The 13,148-nt window shown below is 30.3% G+C and overlaps 1 protein-coding gene and 1 long non-coding RNA gene across 2 annotated transcripts; both read right to left on the reverse strand.

Moving 5' to 3' along the window:
• Positions 1–2,449: 2,449 nt before the first annotated feature.
• Positions 2,450–4,641, reverse strand: LOC117692878 (uncharacterized). The gene is made up of 3 exons (XR_004604172.2): positions 4,518–4,641; positions 3,325–3,459; positions 2,450–2,579 (listed from the first exon to the last, which is right to left on the reverse strand). It is a non-coding gene; the product is annotated as an uncharacterized lncRNA (long non-coding RNA).
• A 3,882-nt stretch (positions 4,642–8,523) lies between these two features.
• LOC117692818 (scavenger receptor class F member 1-like) lies at positions 8,524–12,876 on the reverse strand. Its single transcript, XM_034481959.2, has 5 exons — positions 12,637–12,876; positions 11,908–12,033; positions 11,417–11,551; positions 11,064–11,198; positions 8,524–9,076 (listed from the first exon to the last, which is right to left on the reverse strand). The coding sequence occupies exons 1-5, from the start codon at positions 12,683–12,685 to the stop codon at positions 8,763–8,765; spliced, it is 759 nt and encodes a 252-aa protein (XP_034337850.2). The 5' UTR covers positions 12,686–12,876; the 3' UTR covers positions 8,524–8,762.
• Between the last annotated feature and the right edge of the window lie 272 nt (positions 12,877–13,148).

Genomic DNA, 13,148 nt, shown 5'->3' on the forward strand with positions numbered 1-13,148 from the left:
AATTGGATCACATCGGGCGGACGGGGGGAGGGTAATTTTTTTTACATAAGTATATGTAGATAATGTGTTATGATTCCCTTAAGCTGATTTTATTACGCCTTATGTTGCTCAGGTGAGTGATGTGGCCCATGGGTCTCTTATATAAATTCGCATGAATTAGGAAAATTATGATTAACAATTACATGTATGTAAATATACTTACCTTGGACAAAGTACAGCAAAAGCACAACATGAATAATAACCATAGGTTCAATAATTAACAATCCTTTCATTCCATAGATATTTATAAAGTATTTGCCTCTGTCGATATGTGTCCATAAGTGTCAACTTTAGGATAAATGTCATAAAATAAGATTGCACAAAGTTGTCATTTTTTTTTCCAACAAGTTCGTCTTCTTGATTTTGACAGTCTTTCAGACTGAATAAAGTTTATTAAAAATATATATTGATATGTACAAGAACAGATTCGCTGTAATATCAGTTTTATTTTCGGAAAGTTTCAAAAATTTACATACATTTCAAATGATGCATCGGCTGAAGCTGTGAACAAGAGTTTTGTAAAGGTTCCTTAAAGAAAAATATTTCTAATCAAACAAATAAATTTATTAGATAACGCGGAGATATATCTTTTTAATTCTATCAATCCATATCTAAAATATTATGGATATTACGATAAGTGTTCCATTAATAAAAATAAACACTAAGCATATCTTGATTATCAAATATCAATTTCCCAACCATTTAAATTTTAATAAATCAACAATTGCGTGATATCCATCACACGTATACATAAAAAGAACAAGTGCAGAGTTTCATGTGTCATAAGTTTCCTATCAATAGGATGTTTTTAAGATAATGTTTTTTTCAACATCGAAGATATGACCATCTGTCAAAGTTTAACAGCATTCACTTTGTTTTTTAAACCATCGAGGTGGCATGTCACTTTCTTGCTGGTCAAACATAAACTAAACTCCTGCTGATAAGTGTCAAAGTTTAATTCTTTGTTTCAAATTTATTTTAAAAATTAGTATACATCTGCAAAGTTATTGTGATCGTTATAATTATTAGAATTATTAAAATTCTGATACTTATAAAACACACGTGCACATTAACTTGACAAACTATACACGTACGTTGTACATGTTTTATTTTGCTATATAATATATGATCATTTAAGATATGAATTATTAACTTATATTTCCGTATTTCTGAAAATGACGTCGACCCTTTACTACTATACACCTAAGCCATACTGGTCATATTTAAGATACTTCATATATCAAACTATATTTTTATCTCAAAACACCAAAAGATATATAGTTTTTAGATACATCTATTAATGTACAATGTAACTCAACAAACCCATATTAAAAAGTTGTGAAAACACCGTTTTGTTTATCACTATATTTTTAGTACATGTAATCACATGCGTACATATCTTTCGGAAGAGGTACAGAGTGTTCATTTGTCATCAACATTACTGAATCAGTGAAGGAAAACTATTATGATATCGGCTTCCGCATAACGTTTCCTCTTTGATCTGTATTTCTTGACAAACGCATCTGAGCAAATATATATCTTCCTGCAATGATGATGCAGAGACGTTACCTTTTAACAAGTTTCCTATCATTTGTATATTTAAATTGGAGATAGTGGTATAGAAGGATCTATATAATATACCGTCCCTTTTACATCAATGCAGAAAATAATAAAGAAAACTATTCAGTCGGAGCTTGTAATTCATATCATCTTAATCATGTTTCTTAAGTAGTTTTGAATACAGTAATGTATTAGATACTACAAACACAAAATTAAGAGGTTTAATGACAATATCATCTTTACATTATGTACCAGGTAATTATTAGTCGAGATAATCTTATTATCTAAACCAAGATTAAAATTTGATTCTTTGTTACATGTTTCATTCAATGAGAATCCAAAATAAATATGTTAAAAATTGAAGAAAAAATTCTTTACTAAAATGATATTTTAACATTTGTTTATATCCTTTTTTCGGTTAAAAATTTACATACATACAAAAACAGGCAAATGCATTATTTCCATTAAATGAAGATCTTCTTTCGTTGAAGACAATAGATAATGTATACGCAAAGACAATTACAACACATAAGATAATCATATGAAAAGTATCTTATTTACTAAAAAAAAACCTCGCAATTACAGCAACTGACATTTAATATGATTAACCTAAACAAATCTAAATTGGAGTGTGACAAACCCCCATGTACTAACTGGGCCATTAAAACCTTATGCATAAGAATCTATGCAGGTGTTTTCGTATATATCTGAATCAAAGTTTCCATCCAGTTGAAGACTTTTATAATTTGTACTTCTTGTATTGACATTCATTGAAAGATTGTCAACATATGCAGACTGTTGTATCCCATTGTCTTCAAGATTTCTTTTTGTTCTGTGGTTATATAAAATGATACAAAAACCTATCGCTATGATGACAAATATACCGCAACTCCCTATGATAACAGCTTCTTGATAATGCTCCATAAAAGTTGTTTCATTATCGGAGACGACATCTAAGAATGTTGTCCATTCTTGCATTTCTGTTGATTTAAAACATGTTTGTGCTATTTAATATCTAAATAATTATTTTAAAAAAAGTTTGAATAATATCAGTAATGCACCTTTTTTTAATTCAGATATCTTTTTTTCACTATTTATTTGTCAAACTGCACAGCATGCATGTATATGTGCTTAGTCTTCGTTTGCCAGGACTACTTTTAAAAAGCATTTTGATATTCTTTGTTGTTTTTTTAATGATTTGTCATATTGTAATACTAAAGTTTTAAGAGGGTGAGTATGTTTCAAAGTTGTCTCATACCACCTTTTATATATTCTTCATTTTGCATTCAAAGTTTATTTCAGTTCTTTCAAAATAAAAAAAAAAAGACTCAGTCTGATACATGAACTTCTATTAAATTTCAAGAAATTGATTCATTTAAAGCAAAAATTCCAGGGGCAAAGATAAATTTAATGAATAACGACGTCATAATATATCTACTAATTTTTTTGTATTGCAGATGAATTAATCTTTTGGTGTTTTTTTTCAAAATACGAGCAAGGTCCAAAAATACAAATAAATTGATTTCATATGGTAAGATTGTGACACGGTTGTAAAATATAGAAAGATCGGCTATGACTGCTAGCTTAATGTTTTACAAATTATTTAAAGTATTTAGCATCACAGCTATTCTTCAGATTACACACTAGCATATTTATTAGCAATATAAATTTATTTGCATTTCTATTTAATGGGTATAACAGCATGTAATTTTTAAATGTTAATACCTGTTTTGTTTTTACATCCTCTGATGTGATTACATTCCTGAAGAAGACATGAACATTCCTGCTGACATTTTTGTCCATAGTTTGGATATCTACACGGAGAACTGCAATTCTCACCATAGTAACCATCTCCACAAACTAAAATTTAAATATTCTTGTATTTTGCATTTCAATGCAAGATTGCAACATTTAGGTTGAAATGCTACAAAAGTCCAAGCAAATAAACAGTTGAAATTGAAATTTAAAAAGTCAAATCAACTTATGTCTATCTGTGTAATACACGTTCTTAAAGAAGTACAAAATTAATCTTATCTATGATGCCTTAATATTTAATCATCGGCAAAACAAAAACTAGAAACTTGAAAAATATCACAAATGATTTTCTTAATCGTCAAACGGGGGCATATAACTTAGACGATCTCACTTTTTATCTCTGTCTCACTTTTCCACTATTTATTCATTTTGTAAAAGTGAGACTGAGATCAAAAGTGAGCTCGTCTAACTTTTATGGCCCCGGGGCCTGGGCTGCGTTCAAGATCGTAGCTGCTACCTAGGACTACGTAGATATTTCTAGCCTAAATAATTTATGCTAAGCATCAAATTCAAGATGGCCACCTTAGTAACCAGTTTGTAAGAAACATGAAATATATTTATTTAGTGATATTTTGTTCATCCGTTGTTATGAATCTGACATGTACATGTATATTTACGCTTGAAATTAACAAATTATGTCGATGTAATTAGTCTTTAGTTGCATATTTACAACTTCCAATCTGAGACTTGTCGGCTAACCTAGCGGTCCGTTCAATAGACCTAGCTATCTACGACCTAGCGGCTAGGCTAGCTGCTACGATCTTGAACGCAGCCCAGGTCTATAAAACCATGTAACCAATAGTCCAAGCATATGCTTGGGAAAATACAATATTATAATAAACGATTTTACCTATTTTTCCTGCAAAATTGAAATGACAGATGTACGCCGTCATAGAAATATTTATATAATGTATTGTATACATGTGCTTTGTCTAGATTTTAATAGGATCACAATCTTAATTACTGAGTAGTCAGGCATTTCATAAATATGTGAGGGGTACTCTTAATCATCACGCATGTGTTCTTGGTTTTTCTTCTAGAATTTAGGAAATATTATTTCAAAAAAAAAGAAGAATGAATGGTTTGTATCAAAAATTATTTACTTCGATATCCTTTGCAACCGTTAACGTGGTCGCACATTTCTTTAGTACAATTACAGTATTTCTGACATCTCTCTCCAAAACTAGGAAACCTGCAGGGTGTTGTACAATTCAAATCAAAATATCCTTTCTGACACCCTGCAATTATCATGATACTTTAAATATAGATTGGCAAAAACATTACTTTTAAACAACTTATACGGTAACTTTTAACTTCTTGATAGAAAACGATACAGTTAAAAAAAGGTAAAACAAGATTTGACATTTTGCAGTCACTGATATTGCAATGAACATTGACATAGAACAGTGCTTATACCTTTTAATGAGATCAATAAAATAAGTGTATATATAATCCAAGTGTGGACGTTCATATGTGTTACTGGTAAGGTATTCTGGATATCAACATAAATCGTTGATGAGTTGAGAGAGAGAGAGAGAGAGAGAGAGAGAGAGAGAGAGAGAGAGAGAGTCTACATACCGTGCACAGAGCGCAACAAAACAATAATTAGAGTAAGATGTATATTTTCCATTTGCGCTATCCAAGGTCTCGTTGATGAATGTTGATTTGCTCTTTGCTGGTAGCACTATTAAGGTCCATTAAATATTATCATTTTGAAAAGGCATTCAAACAAGCATTAAACATTTAATTGTTAAACCATGATTTTTTTTAGAGCTAAGATAGTTCAATCTCTAAAAAATGAAAATGTTATAAAGCATTTTTTAAATATTTACATAAAATCTTTGTCAATAAAATTGAGCAAATAAATATGCTATTATAACGGAATTATTATAATAATAAAAAAGAACTAAAAATAATAGTCACATGTATTCCATTTTATGCATCCATTATTGTAGAGAGGGATAACGGCAACTGCAACAATGTCACATTGAGATGACATAAGGATAAACGATACAAGTTTGCCCTTTTCCGGAATAACTTGGCTATTATATATTACAAATTTTCAAAACCAAAACACGGATATGTTTCATATATAATATATACATAAGCTATATTTAAAAGTGTTTTACAGACATACATGATCATCATAAAGATCACTAATGTAACTATTGATTAAAAATTGTAAATGCAAAAACGTGAAAAGTTCTGAAATATTGTTGTCAACCGTCAGTTTAAAATGTTTATTTCTGTGTCACCATTTTCGTTTTAAACTGCTGTTTTAAGAAATTAATTTGGTCAGTCATGATGATGTTTAGTAAGGGTTAGAAAAGTATTTCAATCCAAAGTATAAGTATCTAGAAATGACGTTCCTTTTCCCAGTTTCAATTACACTTTCTACATTTTACGCAGTAGCACAATTATCTCTTAGAATATTTATGAGGATGTCCTAAAGATGCAGTTTGACTTTCAGTTCATTGGGCAAAAAACGACTGAAAAACAGCGGGTGTTTTTTCAACAACCTCAAGTTCCCATAACATTAACCTATAACACTGTGCCGGATAATTATGCCAGTGTCAAAGTGGCATTTTTGCGACCGCTTAAGATGCAGTTTCGGGAAAATTCATGTATACCAAATGGTAGACCATTGTTTAGAGAGTATATAACCACTTTTGTTTTCAGGGTGTTTCACCTGACAGGTGAGATAGTTACCTTTTAAAATTGATATGCATCGGAAAATGATAATTCCCATAGGAGAATTGATTCTCCTACAGGAAATATTGACAATCCTATAGGATTTTTAAAAAGTCCTATAGGAATTATATTTCCTATAGGAGAATGGTATTTCCCTTAGGAATTTGAATCAGACATGTAGTTTTCCTGCAGGATATTAAGTTTTCCTATCGGATTTTATCAAATCCTATCGGAATTGAAATTCCTATAGGAAGTTCTTGTATTCCGATAGGAAATTTAAAATTACCTATAGGAATATTGTTTTTCCTATGGGAAAAATTATTTTCCTATAGGAATTTATCTCACCTGACAGGTGAGATACAATGATAACGAAAGTGGATGTTAACTCTTTAAGCAATGGTCTATCATATGGCATATTTGAATTTTTCGATATATGTAGCTTAAGCGGGTGCAAAAATGCCACCTTGGCACTGGCATACTCATCCGGTAAGTGTTCTATATGCCAAATGATTCTTTGGAATATGTTTAAAGTTATTCTGTACATTAATATTTTTTTCATTCTTTGTTTTTGAATATTATATGGTGATAACGAACAGTGTTCAAAATTAAAAGTCCAAAGGAAAAATATAAAACAGGAGCAGAGAAAACACGGACCTTTAAAAAAAATTACAGGTAGGATCAGGTGCCATGTAGAGGTAAGCATCATCTGTTGACTGGTCAAACCTGTCGTGTGCTTTTTGTCTTAATCGGGGAAAACGGAAAAGTCCGAAAATTCTGTGATTATTTGTGGTCTAACAATAAGTATGAAAAACGTCATTAAGTATGCGAGCAAGTGGAAGATAGTATTTGCTATCAAGGTCGTTGTATCAACCATAGAACTTACAAAAAGATCACTTCAATCAAGTATGTTGATAGTCTGGTTTTATCGACTTCTTTGTCGTTAGCTTGCCCTGCCTTAGAATCTTTGCATACGTCAAGCATGTCCTTGCATATCGAATAAAAGAGAGACAAAAACTCCATATGCAGGTGATGAAGGTATATTGCTGCATAAGTAAGGAAAGTTGACAACAGAAACATTAAAGTCATCACGTTTATCATAAAGTTTTGTTGTGAGGTTACCATCAACAATTACCCTTTCCAGTAAAATACCCAAATATCAAATTGTCAAACAGATTATGCAGATTCTATGGAATCTTTTTTCAAGTTTACTTGGATATATCGAGTCGACGTAAGAATGGAAGTAACAATTGTTAATTCACAATACGTCGTCGATATACCTGAATGTTGAGTTGCGGCCATAGCAAGTGATTTATTTTTTTTTCACGTACAAGTTTTTGAATAAACTCTGCTTCTTATGAATACAAAAAAGGTCTTATAACAAAGGGGCGCAATTGGTACCCATGAAAATTCAAACACATTGTTGGAAGACCTGATTTATCATATAAAGGACTTCCTGATTTCTTTAACGTCTCTTTCATTTTGCAAAATTATAAATCAACTATAGGAATTTGAACTGGATTGTCGTTTTATTGACAAAAAGCTTGTTTGATAACTGCATTTGCATTATATTCAGAAGCCAAATATCTCCTGATATATAGATATAAAATAAGTGGACTAAGAGTATAAATTATTAAAAATTAATACCCATTTAAACAAATGAATTACAAACCTTTAAGTGTTTTATCCATCGTAGGTGGGTCGCCATTGTTTTGAAATATATTGTCTTCCTTTAAATTAATGATAGGCTTATATCAAAACGATACAGACAGTGTTTTGGATGCATATGTACAACTGTATATCAATTTTTATTGTAAATACTATTTTTGTGTTTCATTTCAAGAAAAAAAAATCAAGCATATATATATATATATATATATATATATATATATATATATATATGGCATCGGACTGAGAGAGGTGATCATTTATATGATTACGCTGGTGTCCAACACAGTTTTGCAACATGTGTCAACTACACATATGATAATGATTAATGTAGCTGTCATTTCCTGTAATATCAAGTGAAAGTTATGCCAAAGGTAGTGAACCTCAATTTTAATGGGTTTTAATTGATAAGAGTTAAGCAATTAAGGCTTGATGGAAAATATTATATATTTCTATACAAAGCTATTGTAACAATCAACAGAAACACAGAACGTACCAAGGAAGTTTTGAATGCTGCTAAACCCTTCTCACATGGATTTAAAGACATTGTCACTTATTGTTAGAACTTTATTGCTGGTGACTTTACAACTTATCATATACGAATCGGCAAAAACTAGGGTTCTTCACACTTTTGGAAAAAATTGTACACAATACCAAATTTATACATTTTTTCACAGATATGAAAGTCAAGAATAAATTTGTAATGACAAAAGAAAGTTCCAATTTGGGGTATGAATCTACTTTTGAAATGTTGTGACGTACTCTCATAAAAACTAAACGTCAGGGGGTGTCGAGGACTATTTTTTCTAATATTATGCCACAAAAATCCTTAAAGGCATACGTTTACATACTGGCACATGTGCTAATGGCATACGTATTAGGGGAAAATTGTATATATTTATTTTGTATGCATAATCTCAACATTCACATCCAGAGTTTGTAATGCATATTTTTATGAACACATATTGTTAAAAACGTTTTCAACTTCTTCCTTATCTGCAGCTATTTGCGTATATTTCATCTTGATAGTTCTCTCTAAATGCGTCGTGTTGACAGTACCGAACGGAAGTGATGTTATCCGTGATATCTGCTACGTACTCGTTGGATTGAAATGAACTAAATTCCGAATCAAATTCAGGTTCCGTATTACGTTTCTTGTGACGGATACAATATCTAGCAACCATGGTTATTGCGACCAGTGTAAAAACTAATAGAACGGAACTCCCAGCGATGATGCTGATGAATTGTTTCTTTTTAAGCCAGGTTTGATCACTAGATCCCATGTTCGTAGTATTCATCTGGTTTCCTGTCGTTTTCAAAGAAAAGATATAATATAAAATATGAAAAATACAGCTATAGGTTCAATTAAACGATGTTATGAGCACAATGATTTGCATACAAGGACGAAAATTGAAAATATTTTTATATATCCATGAATTCCTAAATTCCATCACCACAAGTGGAAATCTTTGAATGATACAATACATGACCAAAATCGATTATATTTCTTAATTTAACAAAATCTGTCAAACAGCATGACTGCCCAACTGAATTGATTGTATAATTTGTCTATTGATCATAATCATTTCACTTAGACGCTTGATGGTATCAAGAGATACATGTATTTAATTAGGTATTTCGTTTGGTTTACATCAAGGGCAAAAAAACATAATAAAAGTTGGGTTTTTTACAATCAAAAGCACTATTTTTTCATTTAAATAAATAACTGATTAAAGCTTCGTCAACAAAACAAAATAAGTGAATTGCTCCTAAACTAGTATGACAAGTATTTAAATTGCTATTATAAAATAAATGTGCCTTTAATGCCAGAATCTTTGGAGACACTTATCATGATGTTAACGTCTGGATTTATACTCAAAATAAGTAACTAATATAAGATAGAGCTAACAATTGATAAACACGTGTCAATTTACGTTATAATTCAAGTGAAGTGCGTTAAGATAAGCGAAAGCTAAAACATATTGATAGCGTTATATAAACGAATAATTAGTCTTATATGACGTAGAATTTCAACTTTTAACATCTATCTCTTTAAAATAAACATCGGCTGCAATAGGCCATAATTGGCACATATGTCGGATATCCTTTTTTGCATATGAAATAGCGTTTCTGGTTTTAAAGTATAAGCATTTATAGTAGATGTTTTAAAATTAGCTGCAATTTAGCTGCAAATAAGGCTTAAGCACTAGTTAATGAAGGAAGCCTACATCACTTTACAGAAAATTTTATAATTATATTGAGAACCTTTTTGAAATGATCTTTCAATCTTCAAAATATTTGCAAGTCTTACAAGAGAGAAAAAAACAGAAATGATATTAGATTAAGCAAAATAGCTAGATAACATAAATAGCTTACTTAAATCTTTCAATATAGCTTCAAGTTCACAAGATCAACATCATGTATCTACGAAAGCCCATAAGGATCATTCGAGATTTGAAAAACAAAACATCAGCTTTTGTAAGACTACAACAATTCACAAATGGTTTCAGAAAATATAATAATATAATATATAAAATATTTGGTCTATCTTAGTGAAGTTTTCATTTTTCCTGTAAATATTTCTGTTGATTAAGCTGTAACGTCCACCTGTACGTAACTATACACACGTTTTTGCAAATATGTTTGGAAAACATAGTGTTTTCTCATCGTAATTGCCAAATGTTCTTCGATATGATTTTAAAGACAAATATTAAACATTCACTACTTGAGAATATCATCATAATAATTGAGCTAGAGAAAATATCAATGTATCAGACTGAAAAAAGTTTCTGTTTAGATTTTATTTCTAAAACATTCGATTTTTAGAGGGAAATGGTTTTTATCTCTGTAAAATTGACTAGCATCATTTCCTGGTGTAAAAGATCAAATTTGAAATAAGTATGATTAATAAAGAACAGCATGTTAAAATGAAGTTCAATAGTAAATAGTCAAGGGAACACTACTTGTACGTGATAGTTTCAAAATGAATAATATTCCTACTTCTAACTTAGTCATATACCTTTCATGTTATCACATCCGTTGATGTGATTACATTTAGAGCGGGCACATTTGCACTTGTACTTTATTGTGAAAAAATTGATATATGACACTCTTTATTTTATGATGGATGGTCTTTTGGAAAATTATGTATCTTTAAAAATAATTCCTGAAGACCGTTTTAAACTAACCATTATTTCAGTTAAATTATGAATCGGCATATGTGTTTATGCATGTAATAAAGATTTTATATATAAATCATTTTTTTAAAAATCAGCGTATATTAAAACACATACCTCTCCAGTTTCCACACCCCTTGATAGGATTACATTCATTGAGAACACAAGTACACTCGTACTGACACTTTCTTCCATAGTTAGGATATCGACAGGGTGAAATGCATTCCTGTCCAAAGTACCCATCTTCACATCCTGAAGTTGAATTTGAGGTCGTCTCCATATTATTGTTAGTAAGTAGATGCAACAAAAAAACTTATTAATGGAATATTAGTACATTTTGATTTAAATGCTAAATCTCATAATTATCATAAAATTAAAATGTAAATACTGATTAAAATCAGCTTTAAATCCCGGATATTTTTCAACTGTTTTGTTAATAATGTTGTATGTTACTTTTTCTTGAATCTCACCTTGAATAATCATGCACCCAGTAATGTGGTTACAATTTTCCTCAGAGCAGTTACACGTTTTTTGACATTGGGCACCGAAGCCAGGATACCTGCAGGCTTGTATACAAAGCTTGCCAAAGTACCCGATTGGGCACTCTATATAGGAGAAGAGATTTTTTGAGTCATTGTTTTTTTTTGTTATATATATATATATATATATATATATATATATATATATATATATATATATATATATATATATATATATATATATAAACCACATGTAATGAATGCTTTACATAACAACTATCTTAAATGTACGATATTACAAAACCTAGATAAAATTCAAAACACACATGTACATGTTTATTACCAAAAATATTTCTCTAATATGATAAATTTGTTTAGTTAAATATTTATAATCATACTGTTAAATGAGTATTCTAACAAGATTTGTCCATTTCATGATTAGGTAGGTAATTGAATAACGATAATTAAAATTAGATGTAAACCTGCACATCCGGTTATTATGTTGCATGTATCCTGAGTACAATTGCACTCTTCTTGACATTGTTGGCCGAAACCAGGGTACTGGCAGGGTTTTGAACAGTTTGGTCCAGAAAATCCAACCTCACATCCTATTATTATGTAGAAACAGGTTAACTATTGTACAAATGCCTATTCACTGTTTCGGGAAATAAGAATACATAATAATAAATTTGCATTGCGAATGGTTTTACACAATCGATTAATTTGATGCCGATATAAGTTTTTGAAATTATTAATGGAATAAAAATTGATATTCATCTAGACTTGTTCATACGTTTCGGATATTGCAAAAGGTTAAATATACAATTTCATTCACTGCCCAAAGTGCTATTTAGGTCTCTGAGAGCATTTATGCACTTGTATTCCTTTTTCATTATTAATTGTACATGTATGTCATACTAGGATGCAACCTAATTATAATACCTTTTCATTAACCATTCATTAAAAAAACAGTCATGTATTACAAATCATGTGCACGTAAAACGAAAAACTTCATGATAATTTTGGTTAATTCTAATTATGCCCCGAAACCACCAATAAAACTTCTTTAGTATGAAAAAATATATAGTATTAAATTAATTTCCGCCTTGGAGTTAAATTTGAATGTATGTAAAACGACAGCCGTGAATAAATTCTCCCATATATAACAGGCTTTAATATTTTTATAGATAAGAATACAAAACTTAACTTACCCTGCACAGAACACATTAATACAACAAGCCACACATAGTTCATCACCATATTTAATAGACCAGTTTCTTTAATTAGTCGCTGATCATCAATGATCCTGTGATTTTTCGAATTATTTCCCAATAATATTAAGCTGTTCTATCCTTTGAATATATTTTATAATAAGAGATTCGTTCAAAACATTGTAATCAGGTCACCCTAGCTTGAATTCGGCCTTGTGTTTAAATAAGCTTGGATAGGCAAACACGGATGCTAAAGCTGTATTTCACTTCCTTCCTCTGTGGCCATGAAAGGTAATGAATGGATTTAAACATTATCAAATGAAGTTTTTATGAATGTATTATATAATTTTATATTTATATTTTTACGCACGTAGAAAGTAAAATCATTGTATATCATGACTCAGAAAAATAGTCTGTTGCTTTGGATGGATGAATGGATAACCCTAATTAAAAAACAAGGAAGAATCAGCAAACAGGCTTAAATGAGCATTTTTATTCAACAACTTGTACAA

The sequence above is a fragment of the Magallana gigas genome, chromosome 3 (assembly GCF_963853765.1).
Source record: "Magallana gigas chromosome 3, xbMagGiga1.1, whole genome shotgun sequence".
NCBI lineage: Eukaryota > Metazoa > Mollusca > Bivalvia > Ostreida > Ostreidae > Magallana > Magallana gigas.

Bases quoted from the DNA above. Each gene is read 5' to 3' on its own strand.
- LOC117692818 (XM_034481959.2), bottom strand. From the start codon at position 12,685: ATGGTGATGAACTATGTGTGGCTTGTTGTATTAATGTGTTCTGTGCAG. The intron at 11,199-11,416 runs GTGAGATTCAAG...ATTCAACTTCAG, and splicing joins TGGGTGCATGATTATTCAAG to GATGTGAAGATGGGTACTTT. The intron at 9,077-11,063 runs GTATGTGTTTTA...TGAAAACGACAG, and splicing joins GGGGTGTGGAAACTGGAGAG to GAAACCAGATGAATACTACG.